This window comes from Chelmon rostratus, chromosome 8 (genome assembly GCF_017976325.1).
Source record: "Chelmon rostratus isolate fCheRos1 chromosome 8, fCheRos1.pri, whole genome shotgun sequence".
In the NCBI taxonomy this organism is placed as follows: Eukaryota; Metazoa; Chordata; class Actinopteri; order Chaetodontiformes; family Chaetodontidae; genus Chelmon; species Chelmon rostratus.
In genome coordinates, this window is record NC_055665.1 from 5,729,088 (window position 1) to 5,750,718 (window position 21,631).

At 40.1% G+C, this 21,631-nt stretch overlaps 3 protein-coding genes across 6 annotated transcripts in view; 2 read left to right on the plus strand and 1 right to left on the minus strand.

The window, feature by feature from the left end:
• Positions 1 to 1,219: 1,219 nt before the first annotated feature.
• LOC121610989 (type-4 ice-structuring protein LS-12-like) lies at positions 1,220 to 2,554 on the minus strand. Its single transcript, XM_041943338.1, has 3 exons — positions 2,503 to 2,554; positions 1,966 to 2,116; positions 1,220 to 1,481 (listed from the first exon to the last, which is right to left on the minus strand). The coding sequence occupies exons 1-3, from the start codon at positions 2,552 to 2,554 to the stop codon at positions 1,220 to 1,222; spliced, it is 465 nt and encodes a 154-aa protein (XP_041799272.1).
• Positions 2,555 to 7,423: 4,869 nt separating this feature from the next.
• rbm8a (RNA binding motif protein 8A) lies at positions 7,424 to 12,233 on the plus strand. The gene is made up of 6 exons (XM_041942527.1): positions 7,424 to 7,517; positions 8,138 to 8,197; positions 8,318 to 8,395; positions 8,768 to 8,904; positions 11,352 to 11,488; positions 11,745 to 12,233. The coding sequence occupies exons 1-6, from the start codon at positions 7,451 to 7,453 to the stop codon at positions 11,791 to 11,793; spliced, it is 528 nt and encodes a 175-aa protein (XP_041798461.1). The 5' UTR covers positions 7,424 to 7,450; the 3' UTR covers positions 11,794 to 12,233.
• A 395-nt stretch (positions 12,234 to 12,628) lies between these two features.
• Positions 12,629 to 21,631, plus strand: part of otud7b (OTU deubiquitinase 7B) — a 32,267-nt gene continuing 23,264 nt past the window's right edge. For all 4 annotated transcript variants that reach the window (XM_041943144.1, XM_041943145.1, XM_041943146.1 and 1 more), the window contains exon 1: positions 12,629 to 12,797. The gene's annotated coding sequence lies outside the window, so the exon portion shown is untranslated. The remainder of the gene's footprint in view (positions 12,798 to 21,631) is intronic.

Below are 21,631 nucleotides of genomic sequence, written 5' to 3' on the forward strand. Positions count from 1 at the left end.
GTCAAACCACGATTTATCTCCATGGAGAAGTCACACAATTTTGACTTCCTGCATCAAATGCTTAAAGGCACAGTTTTTAAAATATTTTTTAAATATTTCAACTTCAACAATCCACATTACTGCTACATTTTAGCTGGATTATTGGTGGAAATTGGCGATTTCTGTGTGTTCTGTGTCTTAAAATCACTGCAGATCTTTAAGGGATCATTTTGTCTGATTTTGAAGTGATTTATTTATTATAACTGTCGATGAATCATTTCAGTTTCAGTTCAATTGCACAGGGCTCGTGGTGAGTGTTTTTTCTGTCCCTTCAGTCTAGATGAGATGGCAGCAAACAGAACAAACTGGAATCTGACTGGTAAGAAACACAAATTTGTCAAATTGACATCACAGTTACTTCATTATAATTTTTTAACATGTTGTTTAAGTTTTGCTTCAAATAGAAATAATAATGATGTATAACCTTTTATTATTCCCACCGGTTTTAGGTAAATTGCTCATGATTGCTGCTGTATTTCAGGTATTTCTGAGATATTGATCGACTTGTCTTAAACTGTGTCCAAATGCTAAATTAAACATACAAAACGTACATGTTGTTAATCTGCTTTTTTACACACTTTTGGCGATTATTTCATTTTCTTTCCCTGTCAGTTTAAAGGTTGCTGTGATAAGAACAGATGAAGCAATATCTGATTAGCACAGTCAGGTTAGTCCTGGTTATCACTCTGATTGTGTGTTAGGTTAATTATTGGTTTCAAATCAATACATCCATGAAATTGGGTTGATCTCGTCAGCCTGATGTTATCCACGCTGTAAGCTGGACTCCAGCCGATTTGACAGCCAACGTCAGAATATTGAACCATAAATGATGGAAAACACAGATGACCCAAAGGTTAGAGGTAATGTTGCTATCGACTTCCACTTCAGTGAGTAACTCTGATCAGATTCTGCTACAGTGTATTTCATTTTGATTTTATGACATGACCTTTGGCTTTTCATACATAAATCTAATTAATCAAATATAGCTTTGCTCATATAAACCAAAATGAAGTGTACATCAGCTCAAAATGATGACTTTCAAACCCCTTTAATGATGATTCAAGCATCACATCTCAGATGACTTAAAGACACAGGAGTATGACAGACAAACACCAGCAAAGCATTTTGGGCAGAACCAAAAGTGAGCTCTAGCTCGGCTGGAATGAACCAACAGCAGGCTTTACTGAGGGGGGAGCAGGGCCTTGGTCTGATCCATCACCTGCTGGAAGAACTTCTCCATCATGTCGGTCAGAGGCTTGACCTGGGCGTGGAAGTTGTCGGTCAGAGGCCTGACCTGAGCGTTGAAGTTATCGGTCAGGGGCTTCATCTGATCCTCAATGTTGGCGATGAAGGGCTTGACCTGCTCCTGCAGCTTGGTGGCCTCGGCCTGGAACTTCTCAACCAGAGGCAGGATCTTGGCCCTGCTGTCCTCCACGTAAGTCCTGCGGAAGGTAGAGGAAGCAACAATCTTCTGTTAACCACTGCTGCTGACTCTGACTTGCATTTTAATAAAGAAAAATGAAGTGAAACTGCAAAAACTCTGCTGTCAAAAACAAGGGATAAAAGGAGTGAAATGGGGGAAATATTACTTAAAATAAGTAAAACGATCTACCATCAGGCCAAAACAAGTAAAAATATCTAGTCTCAAAGACCCATAGTTATCTTAAAAGTATTTCGACCAGACGAAAAACAAGTGCATTTAAAATTGGCCCTTCCATTCAACCTCCATGTGCCATTTTGACTGCATTGTTCTAAGACCAATTTAGCTGTCATACATTCAGGTTAGCACTTAACACTGTCCATTTACATTCAGCATTTATTCTTGAAACATTTCCCTGAATGCTCTAACCAACCTGTTGCTCACACTGAGTGGAGCAGTTTAAACCCTGTGGTTAGTGTAGGTTGAAGTTAATGGCTGTTACTTACTGGGCAGTGTTGGTCACCTCCAGAGCCTTCACATTCTCCACCATGTCCTGGGTTGCGGTGATGATGCTGGCGGACATGTCATTGATGAGCTTGGTGATCCTGTCCACCTCAGACTGGACGTCACGCTTCACCAGTGACACGGCCTCGTTGCCTGTGAACACACGTTCACTGTTTTTTACTTAAATCCACTACATGTAATCAAAACTTGCTCACTGCAGGACAGTAAAAAATATGAGGCATGCACACACTATATGACTACAGGATTCTCTGGTTTTCTCAGGTTTTGGATGTTTTGTGTGGTCCTCTGTGAGTTCAGCAAAGTCTAGTCTTTTTAAAACTTATAAGCCTTTCTCTGAATTGCTGATGGCAAACAGTGTATTCTGAACAGCACAGTCGTCAAGTTAAAAACAAAGCAGTTTTTAGTTGTTTATATGCAAAAGAGAAAAGGTTTTGATGTTTTTATATTTTATAGTCTATGTGTGAGCTTAAAAATGCATCACATCTACTGTTTTTTAAATCAGTGAAAAGATGTCTCACCATGGGCAACAGCCAGCACAACGACAAGAGCGGCAATGAGGGAGAATTTCATGGCTGCAGAACGGCAAAACCAACCTACAGAAAGTTAAAGGATTAGTGAGATAATACTGAAAGTATAGATCACAGTAAAGAGGTGTCAAACTGTGGTATAGCAGAAGTTTCACATAATGTAAGTAATAGTCAGTGTGTCTTCCTTAAATATATGAACAATACATTTCTGCCTACAGCCAAAGAATAGGAAAGACCGAAGTAAAGCAGCCAGAGACTTACCTTAACTCCTGGGGTTCTTGGACCTAACGGTGCTTTCTGTCAGGGAGCCAGGGGCTTTTATAGCCCCAGAGGAAGAGTAAATCATGGCTAATCAGAGTTTAATCATCTCCAACGTAGAGAAGTGACCTGACAAGAGGAGTACAATCTTTGTGTTGGCTGAACCTTGATGCTTGATAGCTGTCAGAGGACAGACACAAAGTCCACTCTCTTTGTCTGTGTGTGAGAAAAAGATTAGTTGTGAACTGTTGGCTACTGTGACCTCATGAATCTTCACTTTATTTTTGAGTAGATTTACACCAGAGCTGTTCTGAAGAGTTTTCTTTCAATTTTCTGCTACTTCTTCCCACCACTTCCATTTCAGAGGCCAATATAGTCCTTTTTGCTCCACTACAGTTATCTGACAGCTGAAGTAACTGGTTATTTTAAAGATAAAAAAAAATTATCATCTTTTAAAATATGATGTATTGGCATAACTTTAATTAGCCAACAGTATATAAAATTTAGCTTAACTTTAACCAGCTACAACAAAAATACTGCATACTCATCGATAACAATCCAGTAACATCATGCAGTGCTGATTTGTCAGCGTCATTCTGTCGACATCATGAGTATTTTCAGTATTTTAAATATTTTGCTGCTTACTCTCTGTGCTGTGTTTGTATGGAAGTAAAAATCTGACAGCATAACTTTTATTTTTATTTTTTTTGTGATACTGCCATTTTTAATCAAATACAAGATCTTCACTGCACAGATATGAAACACTTTCAGCAACTGACTAAAATACATATTAACTGAAATTAAAAAAAAAATCTCAAAAAGGTGTTGTGCTGAGGTGGAAAATACCCATGAAAACTCCACAAACAGCTACATAAAGTGTATTATGGAATTACTGAACCTTGAGCTTATTTTTGATGATGTCAGGGGTTAATTCACACATTGTTTGCTTAACAGAGGGTCAGCTGATGAGACAGAGTTACTCAGTCGTGCTGACCTTGGGCACAGATCTACTTAGTCCTATCAGCAGTTGCCTCATACTGTATGTACAATCTGTAGCACCCTGAGAGCAGCTCCTGATAAACTCATCCCGGAAGATACAGTAGAAGATATGTTAGCTCCTCAGTGTGTTATCATACTGGGGCCTTTTGTCTGTTACTTCATACTTCTACTTCTTTCAAGATATTCCTAGAAATTATCAAACAGTTAAAAGCATTTTGTATACATGTGTATTCAGGCAAGCCTGGACATTAACTGCCAACATTGTGACCATCACAACATACATTTCCATCTGTTTTTGTACCTCTTGATATTGTAATATGCTCCATGTTTGGGAACTATGAAAAAGTAGATAAAGATAAAGATAAAGTAATTACAAAGAAATTCTCATATTTGTTGCAGACTTTATGTGAAAATGGTCTTAAGCTTTGTGAAGTGTTTTTTTTTTTTTTTAAATGCACCCTAGTCTTAACTCTGTGGTGTTTACAGATCCGCTGTGCCGTCACTTTTAGTGCTCACAAATGCTTTGTGTGCTACCTTGGATTCTGTCTTTCAAAGTGTATTTGAAGAGTAAAAATGTCTGTGCAACAGCGTCAAATCGCTACAGCCAGCATGCTTTATCTGACAGTGGCATAATAACTAAACAATTGGTGATTTTAAAGGTGCAATATGTAAAAATGTGAAGCACTTTCCATGTATCAATCGCTGTCGTTCAGCCTGTGGACTGAAGGACTCAGGATGTTTTTTCCAGGTAAATCCAAAGGATGTGATATTTATGTGCGCTCCCAAATGCCTTGCCTCTCTTTCACTCCTCTACAGCCCCAGAAGTGCACAACACTAATGTTTGCTTAGAAATTGTGTCTTTACCAGCAATTACTACCACTAATGCTACAAAGTGACCAATGCTAGATCTATGCAGTGTAGCTATGTCACAGCTAGCTGGCTAACCTTATCTTGCTTGCTCACTATTGTTATAGCTGGTAAAATCTAGTTATGACAAACAGTGCTGATTTTAGCTGACAATAAATGATGAAACAAAGGTATATAATTAGCGACTGCTTTCTAGTAGCCAAGAGCAATGCAAAGCAGAGGTGTCCAACTAGCTAACTGTAACCAAAGTTAAGCTAAGGTTAGCCAGCTAGCTGTACCTTAGCTATGTGGCATGGATCTGACATAGATTGCTTTGTAAATTTAGCTGATTAAGTAATTTGCAAACAGGCAAGCTACTTAGCATCACGGAGCCAAATAAAACATTCATTACATTGGAGATGCTACTGTTATTCTCCAGATTAAAGTAATTTATTTTCCAGCATTCAGTGTTCATTTCAGCATTCAGTGTCGTGTACGTCACATTGGTGTTGTGGCCGACAGGAACAAGAAACTGACTGGCACTTAACGGCCGCCAGTGTCGTTAATAATGAGGATTTTCTGAAAATTTCACCATTAGACTGGATAAATACAATGTTCATCTGATCTAGATAAACATGAAAAATATTCTCTGACAACAGTGTTAGTAAGTAATTTCCACTGTTTGATGAATTCAGATCAAGGATGTTACCCTGGACTTTATGGCTGCATATTGATACAGAGGTGATGTGCACATTTTCATGCGTACATGCTCGTTTAACATCCACATGATAAAAGATCAAGTCAGTTATTATCTTTCTTTAGCATGCGTCACACACTTTAGGCCTGTAATAGTGTAGTGTTGTGCAAAAAAATCCTGATAGGAATCACACATGTACACATCTAAGGAAATTACTTGAGTATTTGATACTGTATCAAATTGCAAAAATATAAGAAAGACTTTTTTTTAATGTCTATCTTTGGTGTTAGATTATCTTCAATTAGCTATCTAGTGTTCACTTCAGAGAACCCACCACATGACGTCTTACACCACCGCACTATGTCCACCTACTGCACACTACCTCCACTGAGTCTACTTTAAGTGCAACACAGTAATAAATGCTCTTAACATAAACCACACCACTGTCTCTCTCTGACCACTGATACACTTTTCTTTTATTCATCCACGGATTTGCTTATATTGTGGTTTTGGATTGAAGTGGCAACAGGGCAAGCAGAGCAGTGACTGTAAGAGCAGTCTAAGTGCAAAGTGAGCCATGCCAACCTGTGTTTAAACCAAATGTTGCCCATTTAAATCTGTGACTTCAAGCAGCCGTTCACTGCCTGCTACTGCAGCCAGTACACCTGGCCAATAGACACATTTCATTTTACCCTCACTCATTTCAAAGGCTACAAGAAATTGATCCCCTCCACTTAGGCCTGATGGTCATTCATTACATACAAACACCTGAGAAGCCTCTCTTATGGTACCAAACAAACTCTTCAGCAGTTCCTTCATATCCCGACTGGAAAATGGGACTTGGATCTTCCCTCTTACATCCCAATTCCGCTCTGAACTAGTATTCTTAATGGCAATACTGCAAACAAAGCCCTCTCAGTTTTCTCCAAAGTCAGAATAAGTCAGGTACTGAGAAAAGTATTGTTTTGGTAATGATATGGGAAATTTAAAAAAAATACCCAGCCCTGGTGTAGGCCGAACTAAAAGATTTCTTTCACCCCTCGGTTATATGAAAGGTTCTATATTGTGTCTAGAAAGTAATCTGCATTTTTCTGCTAGATTTAAGGCTTAGCCATTGAAAAATATTTAAGGGGTTTTCCAGGGAGAATAAGAGGTCTGATCCCTCAGCTGCGTGCCAGCTGGTGTTTTGTTACTGCAGATATTTCTAACAAACAAACAGGAATGGTGCTCAGCTCTGCCTCGACGGGTAGTCTGCCAGTCTTACAACGTTTCTATTTTTCCTCATTTTAGCATTTCCCAACACTGAGAACAGCCTGTTATTGGGCTGCATAGCATCCTACTTTATAACAAATGATCTGAACAGGCTGTTCTGATACCGAATATTTGGAGGTGAAATTGAAAAGTCTGTCTTTCTCTCTGCATTTTTTTCTGTTTACCAGGCCTGTCAGCCTCCCCTGTCATTTGATCCAACTCACCAGCAGATGGTGATCAAATGACTCTCTACCTGAGTGTCCACAACATGCAGCCTCAGGCCTCTTTATGGCCCAAGAGCCTGCATGGATACATGAGAGCCCTCTGCTGGCCTTGTGAATTATTTTAACATAATGTGGTACTAAACATGTGGAGTCTGGTGTGGAGGCAGAACATCTATGCAAAAGTCTCAGCGACATCAGGAGCCGAGTTATCCAGTTGCCTGTGTTGAGTGGTGCATGCATGTACAAAAATTCAGTCACCTTCGTACTCCAAGGCCAAATAAACACCCCAAAACAATGCCAAAGTAAAACAGAATTACATGGAGGATGGCCAAACGCCTCTTCAGCAGTCTGCAGATTATTTTTGGTTTTTACAGGGAACAAAAAGTCGATCATCCCAAATCATGCAGACAACGCACTTGTAAGTGCAAAGTTACTGGTGGTTAAGGAAACAAAGTTATGTCTAACATGAGCGTACTTGTAGATGTATTCAGCCTTATTGTGTTGTTGTGGAGAAACTGAGGCAGAGGACACGTGTGGTTTACTGTAGTTTGCGGTGAAATACCATTTACTGCAGTTACTTTTACGTAACGAAATCCGGCAACATCCGCCACCCTGTTGTGCGTACGCACATTGCGTTGGTCAGCAGCATACACACGCAGACATCATGGCGGACGTATTGGACCTTCATGAGGCGGGAGGCGAGGACTTTCCTATGGATGAGGATGGTGATGGTAATAATAGTAATCATTATACTTATTGGTGGCAGATGCTCCATTACACTGGCTTTCTATTGTTGTGTAAATCTTGAGACCAGCGAAGTGGACGTGGATGAAAATGCTACAAACGCTAACTGCGCGGCAGCAGGCCTGAGAAATGCTAACAAGCTAACACTAAGCTAACAACGCACTGGTACTTCATTCAAACGCTATTTGTAAGCTAAGTTTGGTTAACTAGGTCGTGGTTATTGCAAGCTGTAAAGATCACTTCCACTTCCAGTTTGCAAAGTAGTCAGTTTCCTATTTTAACAGCGTAGTTAACGCTACCGTTACCATAAGATATACGTGATCACACTTAGCGTGTTATTAGCAGCCGCTAATAGCACGCTAGTCCTTTAGTAACTATTAGCTAATAGTGAGCTACACTGATAAAACTGTTCAGAACTTAAGAGTCATACGTATTTCAAAATACACGTAATGTGATTTAGTGCGTATTTTCATTGAATTATAGTGTTCACTTCAGAAAAAAATATCCTCCAGTTTATAAACCCAGTAGTGAGCTAACGTTAACTGTAAGATATTGGTTAAACTTGCAAACTTTTATACATTTTGATTTGTTCAACTTTCGTTCACAGAAAGCATCCACAAGTTAAAGGAGAAAGCCAAGAAGAGGAAAGGACGAGGTTTTGGTTCAGGTGAGTAAAGTTACCATTGTTGTGGCATCGGTTCGTGTAATCTCCTACTGAAGCCTTTTTAATACAGTTTGTTAACAGCAGTCAGCAGAGTGAAATGTTTTTCTGTGTTGTTGTTTCCAGAGGAAGGAGCCAGGTCCAGAATCAAAGAGGACTATGATACTGTGGAACAGGACGGAGACGAGCCAGGCCCTCAGAGATGTAAGTGTAATTCGTAATAAAGATGTAATTTGATTTTAAAATGAGCTATTACAATAAAGTCTTAACTTCACATTTGCCGCCTTAAAGTTCCTCTGTCAGATGATTAGGTAGGAGAAGGAAGGAACTTCTTTGTCATTTGTGTATGTAATTAACTCACTAACCATCCTCAAAATTAATATTTGAAATTGTCCACTTGCACCAGTTATTGGCTTTTGGATAAATGTCGGCATAACTCTGTGACTCAAATATATAGTTAATGCAAAAGAGGCAGAAACTGGAAACTGTACTTGGGTATTAGTTTACTTAGCTCAAAGTGCTTCCTGTTTTATCGTTTGACCCCTGATGCCCTTTCTTGTGTTTGTCTTGTTGCAGCTGTGGAGGGCTGGATCCTGTTTGTGACAGGTGTACATGAAGAGGCCACAGAGGAAGACATCCACGACAAGTTTTCAGAGTTTGGAGAAATCAAGAACCTGCATCTCAACCTTGACCGCCGAACAGGCTACCTCAAGGTGGGACCAAAACTATTCCTCATTAGTATGTTTCTGAGTTTCAGTGCGTCTTTCATTTAATGGAAGACATGTTTACATGCAGTCGATGCACACCTATTGTTGTTCATGTTGTATAATTAATTGAAACAGCCTCTAGGGTACCTGCTTGCTCTAATGGGTTATTAATGTGATTTTTAGTTGTGTGTGTGATATTGTATAAGGATTTTTTTTATGTTTTATTTGTAGGTTTTCAGTTTCATAAACCCACAAGAACGCAACCCAACAAGGGAACCTTTCCACCCTCCAAAGGGAGGCAGACAAAAGACAAAAAGTAAAAGAAAATTAAAAAAATAAAAATAAGCAAATAAATAAAATAAAACCAAAAACTTGCTCTCCAAGGATATAAAAATATAACAGTTAGCAAAACAAGCAGCACCAAATTGGCTGTAAGTTCAGCTAGCCATGTTTTGAAAGAATGGACATCTTCGTTTTTCCAAAGGGATAATATGTTCCTTTTTGCAACAACCATGCCATATTGTATTGTCTTTCGTTGTAAGAGGGGTAGAGATACTAGATACTGGGTTCCGCACAAAATAGCAGTGTATGGGTCTGGTGGGATATCACAGTTGTATACATCAGAAAAGCATTTAAAAATGTCTGACCAGATTTGTGTAGCTTTGGGCAAAACCAAAAGAGGTGGCCTAAGGTGCCCTCTGCAGATTTACATTTCAGGCAAGTTGGTGAGACTGAAGGGTAAAATGAGTGTAGTTTGGTGCAGGAATAATGTAGCCTGTGGAGTACTTTAACCTGAATTAGTTGGTGTCTAGAGTTTATAGAACAAGTATGAATAATTTTTTTGGGACTAGATTCCCAACTGTCATTGCTGATTAAAATGCCAAGTTCACTTTCCCAGGCTTCCTTTAAATAATGTGTGGAGACCGGATTATATGCTGCGAAAAAGTTCACAAATCGGGAGACAAGTCTCTTTGAGTCAGGGGCCTGATTCATAAGTTTATGCAGTTCATTGGGGGCTGGACATGATTCAAAATTTGATATATTAGTGCGGGTATAAGCTCTTATCTGGAGGTGTATAAGGATTTTTTGCATCTAATTTAAAATTAATGACGAGGAAAGAAGAAAGTATGTTTGGTGCACAAATGGGTGCTCTGAAACTGTGTGTAAAATACTTGGCACCACAACTAATGCGCTTGACCGTTTATGGTGACACCACCAAGCCATGTATGTCAGGTTCAAATCCAGAACAGAATGATATCCAGTCAGCCAAATGTAATTATTTGAATGCTTCGGTTGGAACTACTCTTAGAGAAGTCGTGTTGACTCAACCAGAAAATTGAACATCTGCCCTAGCTTCTCTGAATCCCACTCATTGTTGCTTAAGTGATATTTTTTCCAGATGGAGAGATTTTAAAGCTGCATATATTATATTGTGTAATTTTTTAAGAATATCACATTATGAGAGATTTGTTTCCAACTTTTTTTTCAATCTGTTTGTTGTATGTAACCAGACCCCTTCTGAGTTCTGTGTAAAGCAAATCACTGCTTTATCTATACGAGTAAACTTTGTTGGCACTACTACTTCCTCCTAGATCCATATCCCTCATATTTGTTTACGACCGATCTTTAATTTTATTATCTTGATTGTCCATATTGTTGTTTTTACTTTGTTCTGTACACATGGCATCTACAGTGTTGCATGCCTGTTGGTCCTGAGAGGGGTCCCTCCTGTGTTGCTCCTACTGGGTTTTCTCCAGGGTGTTGTATGCTGGCCAGTTTGTAAAAACCCTTGAGGCAAACTTGTGATATTAGCCTAGTACTGCAAACTTGAGTGTACTTGCTAATGGCTGCATGCTGCGCAAAGCACTTTTGTTGTTGTGTGTAGTTTCATTTTAATGTGTGTTAAAAGAGAAGATGATAGATAGGAGGAAAGATATCAGAGGTATTGCAAATGCTTCCAGCATTTAGTATCTATCTGTTGTCCCCCTGTATATGGTATGGTACTCTATGCTTCAACTTTCCTAGAAACCACAAGGTGGCAGCATTGTTGTGAGTATGAGGTCAGAAATAGCCTGAAACTCTTCCTCTACAGAAATGGCAGCGAATGTCCATGTTTGTTACATAATGTTTGAAGAGTAACATAATGTAGTAGCAATCTTACACATTTTACTGGTCATCTTTTCAATTCCTCAGAGGCAAAAGAAATTATAGTGTGGGCTAAGCTTTTGCGCTAGGTTCAAAATGTGTTTGCTCAGTGATCCCACACGGTGGTTTGAGTAGGGCTGGTACAATAGTCAGACTGATTTATTAACATTACTGTGTTATTGAGTGATAAGTAGACCTTGTTTTATGCACTGTGTTGTTGATTTAAGTAATAAAATTCTACCAAATTTCAAAGCAGTGATGCCATAAACATGCAATAACTCACATGATGTTTTGATAACTGTCCCTAGGGATATGCACTGGTGGAATATGAGACATACAAAGAGGCCCAGGCAGCCATGGAAGGGCTCAATGGTCAGGACCTGATGGGCCAGCCTATCAGCGTTGACTGGGGATTTGTCAGAGGGCCCCCCAAGAACAAGAGGAGGTGAGGGTGGTGTGTGATTGTCTGTGTGTGTTTAATTGTGATGGTAGTAACTCACCAGTAAAAGGAGTGTTATCATGGAATTTCATTCTGTTTCAGGAAATAATAAATATCACAATATCACCCAGCCTTGAAGGTGTTATTTTAACCTATTGATATAAAAGTGTTGCGTGATGTAAATTACTTATGTAATGGGTTTTCTTATAGTAGAACAACCACTTAATATTTTTTTGTCAATAACTGAACTGGTTTTTCACAGGACTGGCGGACGGAGACGCAGCAGAAGTCCAGACAGGAGGCGGCGTTGAGTTTGGCTCGCCATTGGCCACATGGATTGTCTGTCACTTTGACAGGCAGTTTATAATCCTCTCATAAGAAGCTAATTTCAGAGTTTTTGTACAATGTTTTGAAGTACAGTTGTTATGGCATGTAGTTGTGCAATTTCAAATATTGAGATGAGGAATTGTTCTTGTGAGATGAGTAACAAAATAACAAATTGACCTAATGGCAGCATTTTCAGTTTTTTGTTAATTGCATATGCTGCTATACAATGTGACCTAAGGATATCCACACAGCTCTGTCACTGAATTTAGATTTTTACTTTCAACACCAACTTGTAGGTAGTTTGTGGTTTTTCATGATTCCCTCAAAATGTTTGTTTCCTCAATGTTATATGCATTGTATTGTGTGGGAGTGTTTTGTTTTATATTACTTCGGGAAAATTAAACTTTTAAAAGGTGAATTTGTACCCTGTTGTGTGTTTTGTTTTGTTTCTTTAAAGCACGGTTAATGACGTAGGGTTTACATCATCCCAGATGACCTCACCCAGGCAATGATGCCGCCCCGGCTATTTTGTCAACTCCAAAGCACCTGTCACTCTGGACTCAGTGACACACTCATAGGCTATTTGGACTAAACCCCTTACCCCTTATTTTTCTGCAGCCAATTGGCAAGCGAATGTTTTGTACTCTGTCGTTCCTATTTGGTGTTTACTCTATTGGGGAGCATCAGTCAAAGACCCAGAGAATGACCATTGGTTATCATCAATGTCAATAAAATGTACTCTACTCCCTGATTGGGTGGTTCTTCGTGAGGGCGGGTTCAACTGTTCGCTTGACGTTGTTGTTGTAAGTGGTGGAGAAATTACTTTGTCGGTGGTGGTCCGGTTTGGGATTTTACGCTTAGTTTCACCAGTGAAGATGCTAAAAAGTTAAGAATTGTTGGTCTTGGAAACGTATATACTATCCACAAGTCGATACTTGCTGCAAAACTAAATGGGACGATGAAAAAATTATCTGCGAGGACGCTCAAGGTAAGCAGTAAAGGGATACTCCAGCTACTAGCGTTAACGTTAGCTAACGTTAGCTGCTGATTAGCCAGGCTTGAAGTAGCCACTTGCTAGCCAAACGTTACGGTTCGATGTACTTATAGAAAAATGAACAACAGTTCATCGTAATGAGGATCCATGCACACGTATGGTAGTTTCCCTAAGGGGTGATTAAATAGTGTATTACGTGAAAATAAAGTTATTGGACTGAGTGTGAACGGTGCACGAACCCCATGCGTTTGAACGGCTCAAATGCGTTTATGTAAGCATGTGTATTGTTCGTTGATATTTTGTTCCAAAGAATAGTCGTAGCCATAATAGCTGGCTCAGAGTCAACATTTAGGACAAGCCACCATCAAGAGAATTGATCTGCTTTAATTTGCCGCGGCAAGCAGGTCGGTTAAACAGAATTGGTTGCTGAACATTACATTAGCTTTATGAGTTGTCAACTATAGATGTGCAGTTTAAACATGGCAATTTGAAGTTGTGCTGAATGAGAGATCAATTCTATATATGCCCTCTCTCCACTTATGCTTTTGCCTTTAGAATTAACTTGCATTTTATTAGCTAGCCCTCCAAGAGCTGGCAGTCACGATCCAGATTATGTGAGCCCGGTATTTATTTAAGGTGCATGTGTGATGTAACATTTACTTAAAGCACCATCTTAGAGAAAATTGCTAGAGTTAACCGTTTACATTCGCGTTTATGTCTCACCAAAACGACGGGTTTCATTAAGCTATCGTTAAGTGGCTAACTTGATCGAGTGAGTCAAGTCAGCAGTGGGAGGCATTTCTTGCCAAACCTCGCTGCCAGAGATGATAGACTATAGCCTGAGCTAGCTGTTCATCAGGTTCAGTACTCCGTGCTCGCTTTAAAATTGACTACTTGGATTGTTTGCCGTCATTTCCAACAATGCAAACCTCTCTCTCACGATGAGAAAGGGTTGCATTACACTCTGCCCTGAATTATTCAGGTTCTTGTGTTTGTGGGCTCTTTTGTTTGCCGGGACACCAGGACAGACAGTCAAAATGAAAAGTATGACAGAGGTACAAGTTCTTTGCTGCGTTTTGTCTACAGAGGCTGTTTATGTAGTTAGAAAGCCATATCCTGTTGGAAACACACATAGCAGTAAGTTGGAACCTCATCATACAAGGCTGATGGAGTTTCAAGAAACTAGCTTTTGTGTAGTAGGAAAAAGGAAGACGTCCAGCCCTCCCACCTGTACCTCTGTTCCCTCTAATAGCTGTGCAGGGTGATGTTTGAAATGCGGGACACACAAACGACTGCTTGACAGTTGCAGAAGACTGTTGATCAGTAGCAGTGTGCAAAGTTACAATGAAGTGCTAGCTGAATGCCAACAACTATGGCTGCTGAACTAGTCCTTGTGGCAGGTAATCAGTCATGACTTTATGCATTATTGTATCTCTGTGGATGATGAATTTATTAAAGGTCTGGGATCCAGCAACTATGGCTTGAAGATGAAAAAGATTTTCATACCCTGATGCACAGGCTTTGTGAGGGCGTGCAAAGTTGCATTGTCAGGCTTCATTGTGCAAGTCCCCAACACTTCAAGGAACATATTGATGTGTACGGCAGCACAGGGAGCACCTCAGGCAAGTATTTTAAGTAGGGTGTAGCATCCTTCCCTATGCAATTCAGATTCCAAACTGGCAGGGTGTAAAAGGAAAAGTATCATAAGCTAAAAGCTTTTTTTAGCACTCAACACAACATAAACACAGTTTAAGTTTCATGACAGGAGCCGGTGTGTGAATGCTGGAATAGCTCTATTGGTCAATGTAGAAAACACCCAGTAAGTCCACTCTCAACCTGCCTCCAGTTTCACAGAGCAAGGTAGAATGTTTTTAAAGCCTTTGCACTGTGAATTATTGCAATTTGATTTTATTTGAACCATGTGAATTTCATTGATTCAAATGAAAATGCGTGGCTTGCAATTTGCAGCTTATCTTGCAGAGATCTCCGACAGTGTTCAAATGAGCTGCAGTAAGCATCTCACAGTAGCCTCGATTGAAAATGAAGCAGATTGATGAGAATGGTAAAACATTTTTACTGTAGACACTTGTACTGGCTGTGGAAAAGGGTTTGTTATAGAACTATCATTTTGAAGTTGCAAAGTTGCGAGACCTGGTAGCAGTGAGATTATGTGCACACTGTTTTGCTGTGACACATAGCAAAGCCATATGATTACACAATGAAGGGTAGAGCAGCAACGAATTAGCATGAGTCTCAGTTTATTCTGTAGTTTCACAAAGCAGGCAGTTTAACGTGTTTGTCTTTCTGGTGGGAAACTTGTAGTTTGGAGCATTACTTCTCTCAAAGGTTTTGTGTTACCCTCTCAGCTATCTTTCATATCCTTAATGTCTTTAACATGGCTCTAACTTACTGTTTTTGTGCTGGACGGCTGTGGCTGTTATGACTGCCTTGGTGAATATAGTATTTCACAGGGTAACCATGCTGCTTCAGCAATGCAAAGGGTATGAAAATTTAAATTCATCTCTCAGCGGGCTCCCCCAAACAGCTGCTCACCAAGTGTGTATGTGTGTGTGCATCAGGGATCCAGTGTCAGTTTCAGAGCCACGCCCATGTGGCTGTGGAGGTATTCCCATAGGATCTCTCAAACACAGTGAGATTAATAAGTAAATAGATGACTGCTTTTCAGGTTAGTAGGGCAAACACGTGATGTTTGCGTCAAGTATAAATGTACATCTCAGTTTTACATTGTACACACTCAGCGTAGAGTAGGCAATAAAGTGGAAGTTGATCCAACTACCTGCTTCTTTTAGGACACTTGGCAACCTTCATTAATGTCTAGATGAAGAAATGACATATCATAAATCTCATGTCCATACAGCCATACATCTGTCTTCTTATCTCTAAGTCACACCGTTCAAAATGACAGGAACAGATGTGATGTGAGAAAACTACCTTTGTCCCCACACTGCCACAGTGAGACCAGGATCAATAGGTGGCTTGTCTCCGAGAGGCCTCTGTGTCCAGACAGCAACTCATAAAACTCTTTGGAGCCCCACCCTCCCCAGCATGGCTGGTTGCCTGCCAGTCTTGTGACACAGCAGCCAGCCGGTGCCCAGGGCTGTTTGTGTCAGGGTGGAGAGACCTAGAACTGAGGCATCTACCTGGGTGCTAGCAGTTGATTGACTGTGAACAGCAAGTTGTGGACATTAGGCCTACACTGAATGCTTTGGGATTATAATTAGATAACTCACACATCTGGCAAACAATAGAAGTGACTGTAAAGTAGGGTGGAACAGTTATATGAGGAAAGATATAGCCCTATGTACCAATGGAGCAGCCATAATCCCGTACAGCATGAGACGTCACTCCCACAAGAGAGGCCATGGTAATGAGATCTTGCTGTATCAGTTACTTTATGCTCTTCACCTTTTCCTCCTCTTTATACTGCACAGGGTGGGGAATTAGTAATGACGATTATGCTTGCAACCAGCCAAAACTTCAGCCTTACCTGTCCTATCAGAAATGTTGGCACATTTTGCTAAACTGCTGTTAGAATAACATCATTTCTTCATTAAAAAAGGACTTAAATTTGAAAGTATATAAGTTACCGTTGAAAACACAGCCATGAAGGTTAATCATTTTGGGTTGCATGCCAGTAAGCGGTATTTGTCATTGTTGTGACTGTCACATCCCTGCTTGTCACTGCTGCTGCTTTTTCCTCAAAGCTGTTTGTCAGCTTTGTGATGTATGGTCATGAATATGAAGAATTTTTCTCCTTTTGTTGAAATTATTTTGCTGTTTTTGATCAATGCACCTGCAATAGGGGTGGATACCTCAAAAGAATAAAACAGTATTGTAGGGTAGTTTTTGGATAACTATATTTTTAATGATATGATAAAATGAAAATTAAAAGGTCAGCCTTGCAATATTTGCACATATCAAAAAAGCCTGTTGATATCCAAGTATTTCATATTGTTTAAAACTAGGTGTGTTTCTCCTTTTAACCAGAAGTTTTTTGTGCCTGCATCTCTACCCCAGTCTTGCAAACTGTTGGCTAGGCAACGCACAGAGCTGACCGTAGACAGGCAAGAGGCCGTGTGTGCGGTAAAAGCCTCATTTAAGATGCAAATATTGTGCTGTATACTAGTCCAAAGAATGGTCCTCAAACCTGAATAATATCAGCATATCCCACATTGCTTTAAATATTCATATATCGATGTGCTGTTTGCAAAACTTCTTTTATAGCTGACAAAATTCAATCCAGTCTAATATCATCCCAGTTTTGTAATAAATTAATTTAATGGTTTCAAGTATTTTTTTTGATAAGACAGGAAACTACAGAAGACAACTGTTAGCTGGTGGATTTGAAAACTAACATAGGCTCCAGAGGAGGGTTAGATTGTGTTGTATTGGTACCTGTCAAAGTGGCTTTAGCTGGTGAATTTATCAACTCTTCCAGCCAAAATCTGTCAACATTTATTCAGTGGGTAATACTTATTTCAAAGCCTTGTAGCAGGTGAATAATGAGGTTCAGATGCCACTTTAGCCTGTGGACTAAAGTGTAGTTGTCCTGTGTAGTCTAGAAGACAGCAGTCCCTCACGCCCTGCCCTGTTGATCCAGGACAGCAGGACTAATCCCACACACAGCCCTGATGAGGAGCCTGTCACCCATGATGACATCACACAGGGAGTGACGTGAAGTAGCCCTGCTGTGTACAGGGCCTGGCCTGCAGCACGTGGGGATTCACATGAGCATTAGTGCTGCCCGCCTGCAGAGGCGGGTGCTTGTTTAGCCACTGGCTTTAGATCCAGCAGGGTTCGGTTGGCTTCACATTCAGGCTGATTTAGCAGGGGTAGATCTTGAACATTTGAATTGGTCATGTCTTGCAACATGGTAGTTGCAAGTTGTAGCTCCATTTTGTTTCCAATATTAAAGCCTTTTTGCATTTTGAAGCTACTGTCTCTCTCACTCTTGTTTTAAAGGAGTGGAATAAATGAAGTTAATTCTAGGCATCACAGCCTGAGGTTCAAATTGGTGTCTAAGAAATGTCTCATATTCCTCAAGGATTAATATACAAATTTAAAAAATGGTCATCTAGCCTGCCTTCTAAATGTGAATTATGTAAGAACAAGCACATTATTTGTACACTAAGCAAAAAGGATATTTTGGTTTCGTTACCAACCCAGAGATATTATTTGTTACCAGTGTCACAGAACAATGTGAGAAGTTAAGTGTTTCCGCTTTATGTTTGACTATCAGTCCGACATGAACAACTCTGACGAAAAATACTCAAATATTTTTTTGTGTGTTTATGATATAAATTGCATTACTACATATACATAGGTTAAGAATAAGATGCTGACGCTTGTAGTTTGTTCGGACAAAAATTCTGTATTGCACTATAACTTTTGGCATTTTGATTGTTTTAATCATTCTAGTTATTACTGTAGAATCGTGTTGCATATATTGTAATTCACAGTTGAATTTCCCCACTCTTTGCTCATAAATCGTGTGGCAGTGTTCAGATTGTTGCGGAGGCTTGTATTTCTTCACAAAGAGGAAAAATCGATAAAGAGGCCGCCAGGGCTGAATGAGGACTTCTCACCCTCAGAGTCTGGAGTTAAGGTTGGCAGCTTTCAGAAACCAATGCATAATGTTCACAAAGTGAAGCAGTTTATCCATCTACCTCCATGCTGCTGTCCCTCAGAGGCGCAACAACACTTTGCATTGGATGCTCTGCAGCAGTCACTCTGAATGTCTTGTTTAGGGTTTCGTTTTGTGCACATCTCTAAAAAAGTAATGCATTGATTGCAGATTTGCTACCACTTCCCTCACACACTTTGAGGATCAGATATCCTCATTACATTTTCTGCTGTTTCAGGTCTTCGCCATACTGTGCACAATGTAGTGTGGTCTCTGTGTGGAATGTGGGAATGCCACTTACGGTCCCCTCTAGCCCTCTCCACAGTAGCCTGCTTCGTGTGGCTGTTAATTAGCACTCCTTGACTGGTGATTACTGGGCCTGACTGCAGTGACATGCCCCGGGCACAAGCTAGGAACCTCTGAGGCCAGCTTTAATAGGCTGCCTAATAAACCATCCCTACAGACAGACTGATAGAAAGAAAAAACGGACTTACAGCAAGTGGAGAATGATACAGATAAAATGATAAACACAGTTATTACAAGCATTGTCTTATTAAAATGCCAAGATATTACTGTACACAGCCAATTCAAAATGAAAAGGCAACAAGTCTGCCCACTACTTATGTTTTGTGTTGCAAAACAAAGTCCTGTAATTACAAAAAACTACCTCTGGCTTAAAGACTGAGTTATAGACAGACACAGGTAACAAAAAAGCAAATATAGAGTTAAAATGTAAATAGCGCCCATTCTTACATATCACTATCTCAAGCTCAATCATAGGGACTATGAACCAGAAATCACCAGCTGCTCTCAAATGAGACACATCGTGTTTAAGAGGAAAATGTGTGGGTAGGCCTTTTTATTTTTTTTAACAAAAAAGTGTTGCCACTATTGTATGCATATGGACAGGTAGACTTCTGGCTTTGTCCTGAAATTCTATTCTGAAGACACTTTCTCTTTCAGTATTTTAGGGAACAAAGTACATTTGGAGATTCCTGCTACATGCACTGCTGCACCATGACATCAGCTCTCAGACACTTAGATAAACACTTGTGCTCAGAAGCTAATACTGGCCATTTCAATTGGCTGCACTTGGCTGTTATTACTTTGCTGCAGTGCATAACAGCGAGAGTCCACATTAGGCTGAAGGGAACCACTATGAAGCACTCTGATATGTCTTCCACGGACGAGGAGACGTTTCGTCTGAAGCCAGGTCCAATTTCCCGAACCAGATTTACACCTTGTCACCTCAATAGTGGGCACACTGGAAGATGAGTTTACGTCATGCGAAACCTCACTTGAACCCACCCTGTCTGTAAATGGGTGCCTGCCCTAACTCTTGTTGCTATGCTGTGTTCAGAACAGTGCAGCCTCCGGGGTATCATTGTGTTTTTGTTAATGAAAATTAGGCCTAAATTGGAAGTATGCTTGGATGTTAAGCTATGAGAGAGCAGATGACGTCACAAACATATGATTGTCTTTAATTAAGGCATTAGGCATTCACCAGAGCGTTTTGTTCCTGACAGAGTTTAAGTGTTAGTTGTCATCTGTTTTTGAACTCTGCACAGTGCAGGGTTTCTATGTTTAAACTGTGATTATGAGCAGATTATTTTTAGAGCATCTGAAACAGGAGGTTGCTCTAATTCTAGCAACTCAGAGATTAGGCGGTGATTCTCTGTATGCATTGGTACTGTAGTTGTGCTTACACAGTTGTTATTACTCTGGTGTAGATGCAAGGATAGCTGCACAGAGCAGGCAGACTAGTGTCTAATAGGTGTAAAGGAACCATTTCCATGTGATCGATACTAATAATAGACCTAAGCAACTTCTTAATTTCTTAGTCCTTTTGTTGCATGGATTCTGTGAACCTTTTTTTTTAGATCAAATTAACTTTATTCAGTCGCAGTAGCTCAGTGATAAAGTTAAAAGCTACTGCAACCTGAGGTTAACACATCTTGTGGCTCTGCACACTCCAAACAATAAAAATTATCTCAAATTCATGATCTGTAAGTAGATCTGATTTTCTTATTTATTTTGCCTTGAGCTCTCATGGACAAAAAGGCTGGTTGCTGAGTTCACATGGATCAGGTTTGGATGTTTCTGAGCCGGCAAGAGTGATAGGGAGGCCGCGAGAGGGAAGTTAGACTTGGCAAATTTTTGTGTGATGACTGGACAGCTTTTGGACTAGACCGGCTCGAGTGGCATGGCCTCCGAGAGGGCAAGCACGGTGTGGAATCTCTGACATCAGCTGTGTGTGCATTCAGACTGGTGTTGTCTTGCACATTACACACACAGATGCCCACAGCTGGTGTTCCAGCCTTCATTAGGGCTGGAATGTGCATGCTACATGTTTCACACTGCAAAAATGTTATCCTAGACTAATGATAATATACGTGCTTAAGGAATTTTCTAAAACATGTTTTGGTTTCCTTCTAGGGAGGGTGATCTTTTCCAACTGTTTTGAATTTTGGATTCCCTCTTGTTTGTAAGTCCTTGATAAGCATGATATTTCTTACAGTGTAGGCCGAGGCAAGTGGTGAAAGATAATTAATTTCCTTATTTGGGAAGAAGATAACCAGTCCTTGTTGCAGCCACATCAGGTTTCTATGCTCCACTAAAGACAAAAGCTTTCTTTGGTTCACATGAAGAAGCATTTTTCAGTGGACTTGAAGTGGTCCACTAGTTCCTATAATTCACATGTCAACAATAGCTCTGTGGATGTTCTGTTTTGCTGCAGTTCAGTGAGTTTTATTGATTTTCCTCCAATGACCAGCTTACTGGTGTGTTTCCTTTTGTCTAGGGAAATGGTCACACTCCAATTTACTGTATTGATTTCTGAGATGTCAACCAATAGGAACTGAAAACATCAGTCCCCTCCCTCAATACTGGTCAAGCATCATCTGCTCAGCTGAGTGGGTGAGTTAGTGAGGCAGCAGTTTACAAGCAGAGCAGGAAGTAATAGCTAACAATGCCAAGCAAACAGAATTTTAAATTTTGTGTTGTTTGCTTTTTCCTTTTATTGCTTAAGAGTGAACCTTAGGATAGGAGGAAGAGCATTGACTCAGTTTGCTATGCACACCTTTTTCCGTAGCAGCCTTAGTGGGTTATTTACAATGCAGAGTTTATCGCATGCTTTAGTATTATGCAAGCCCTTGGAAATGAATGTGCCTGCGTTATACTGTTC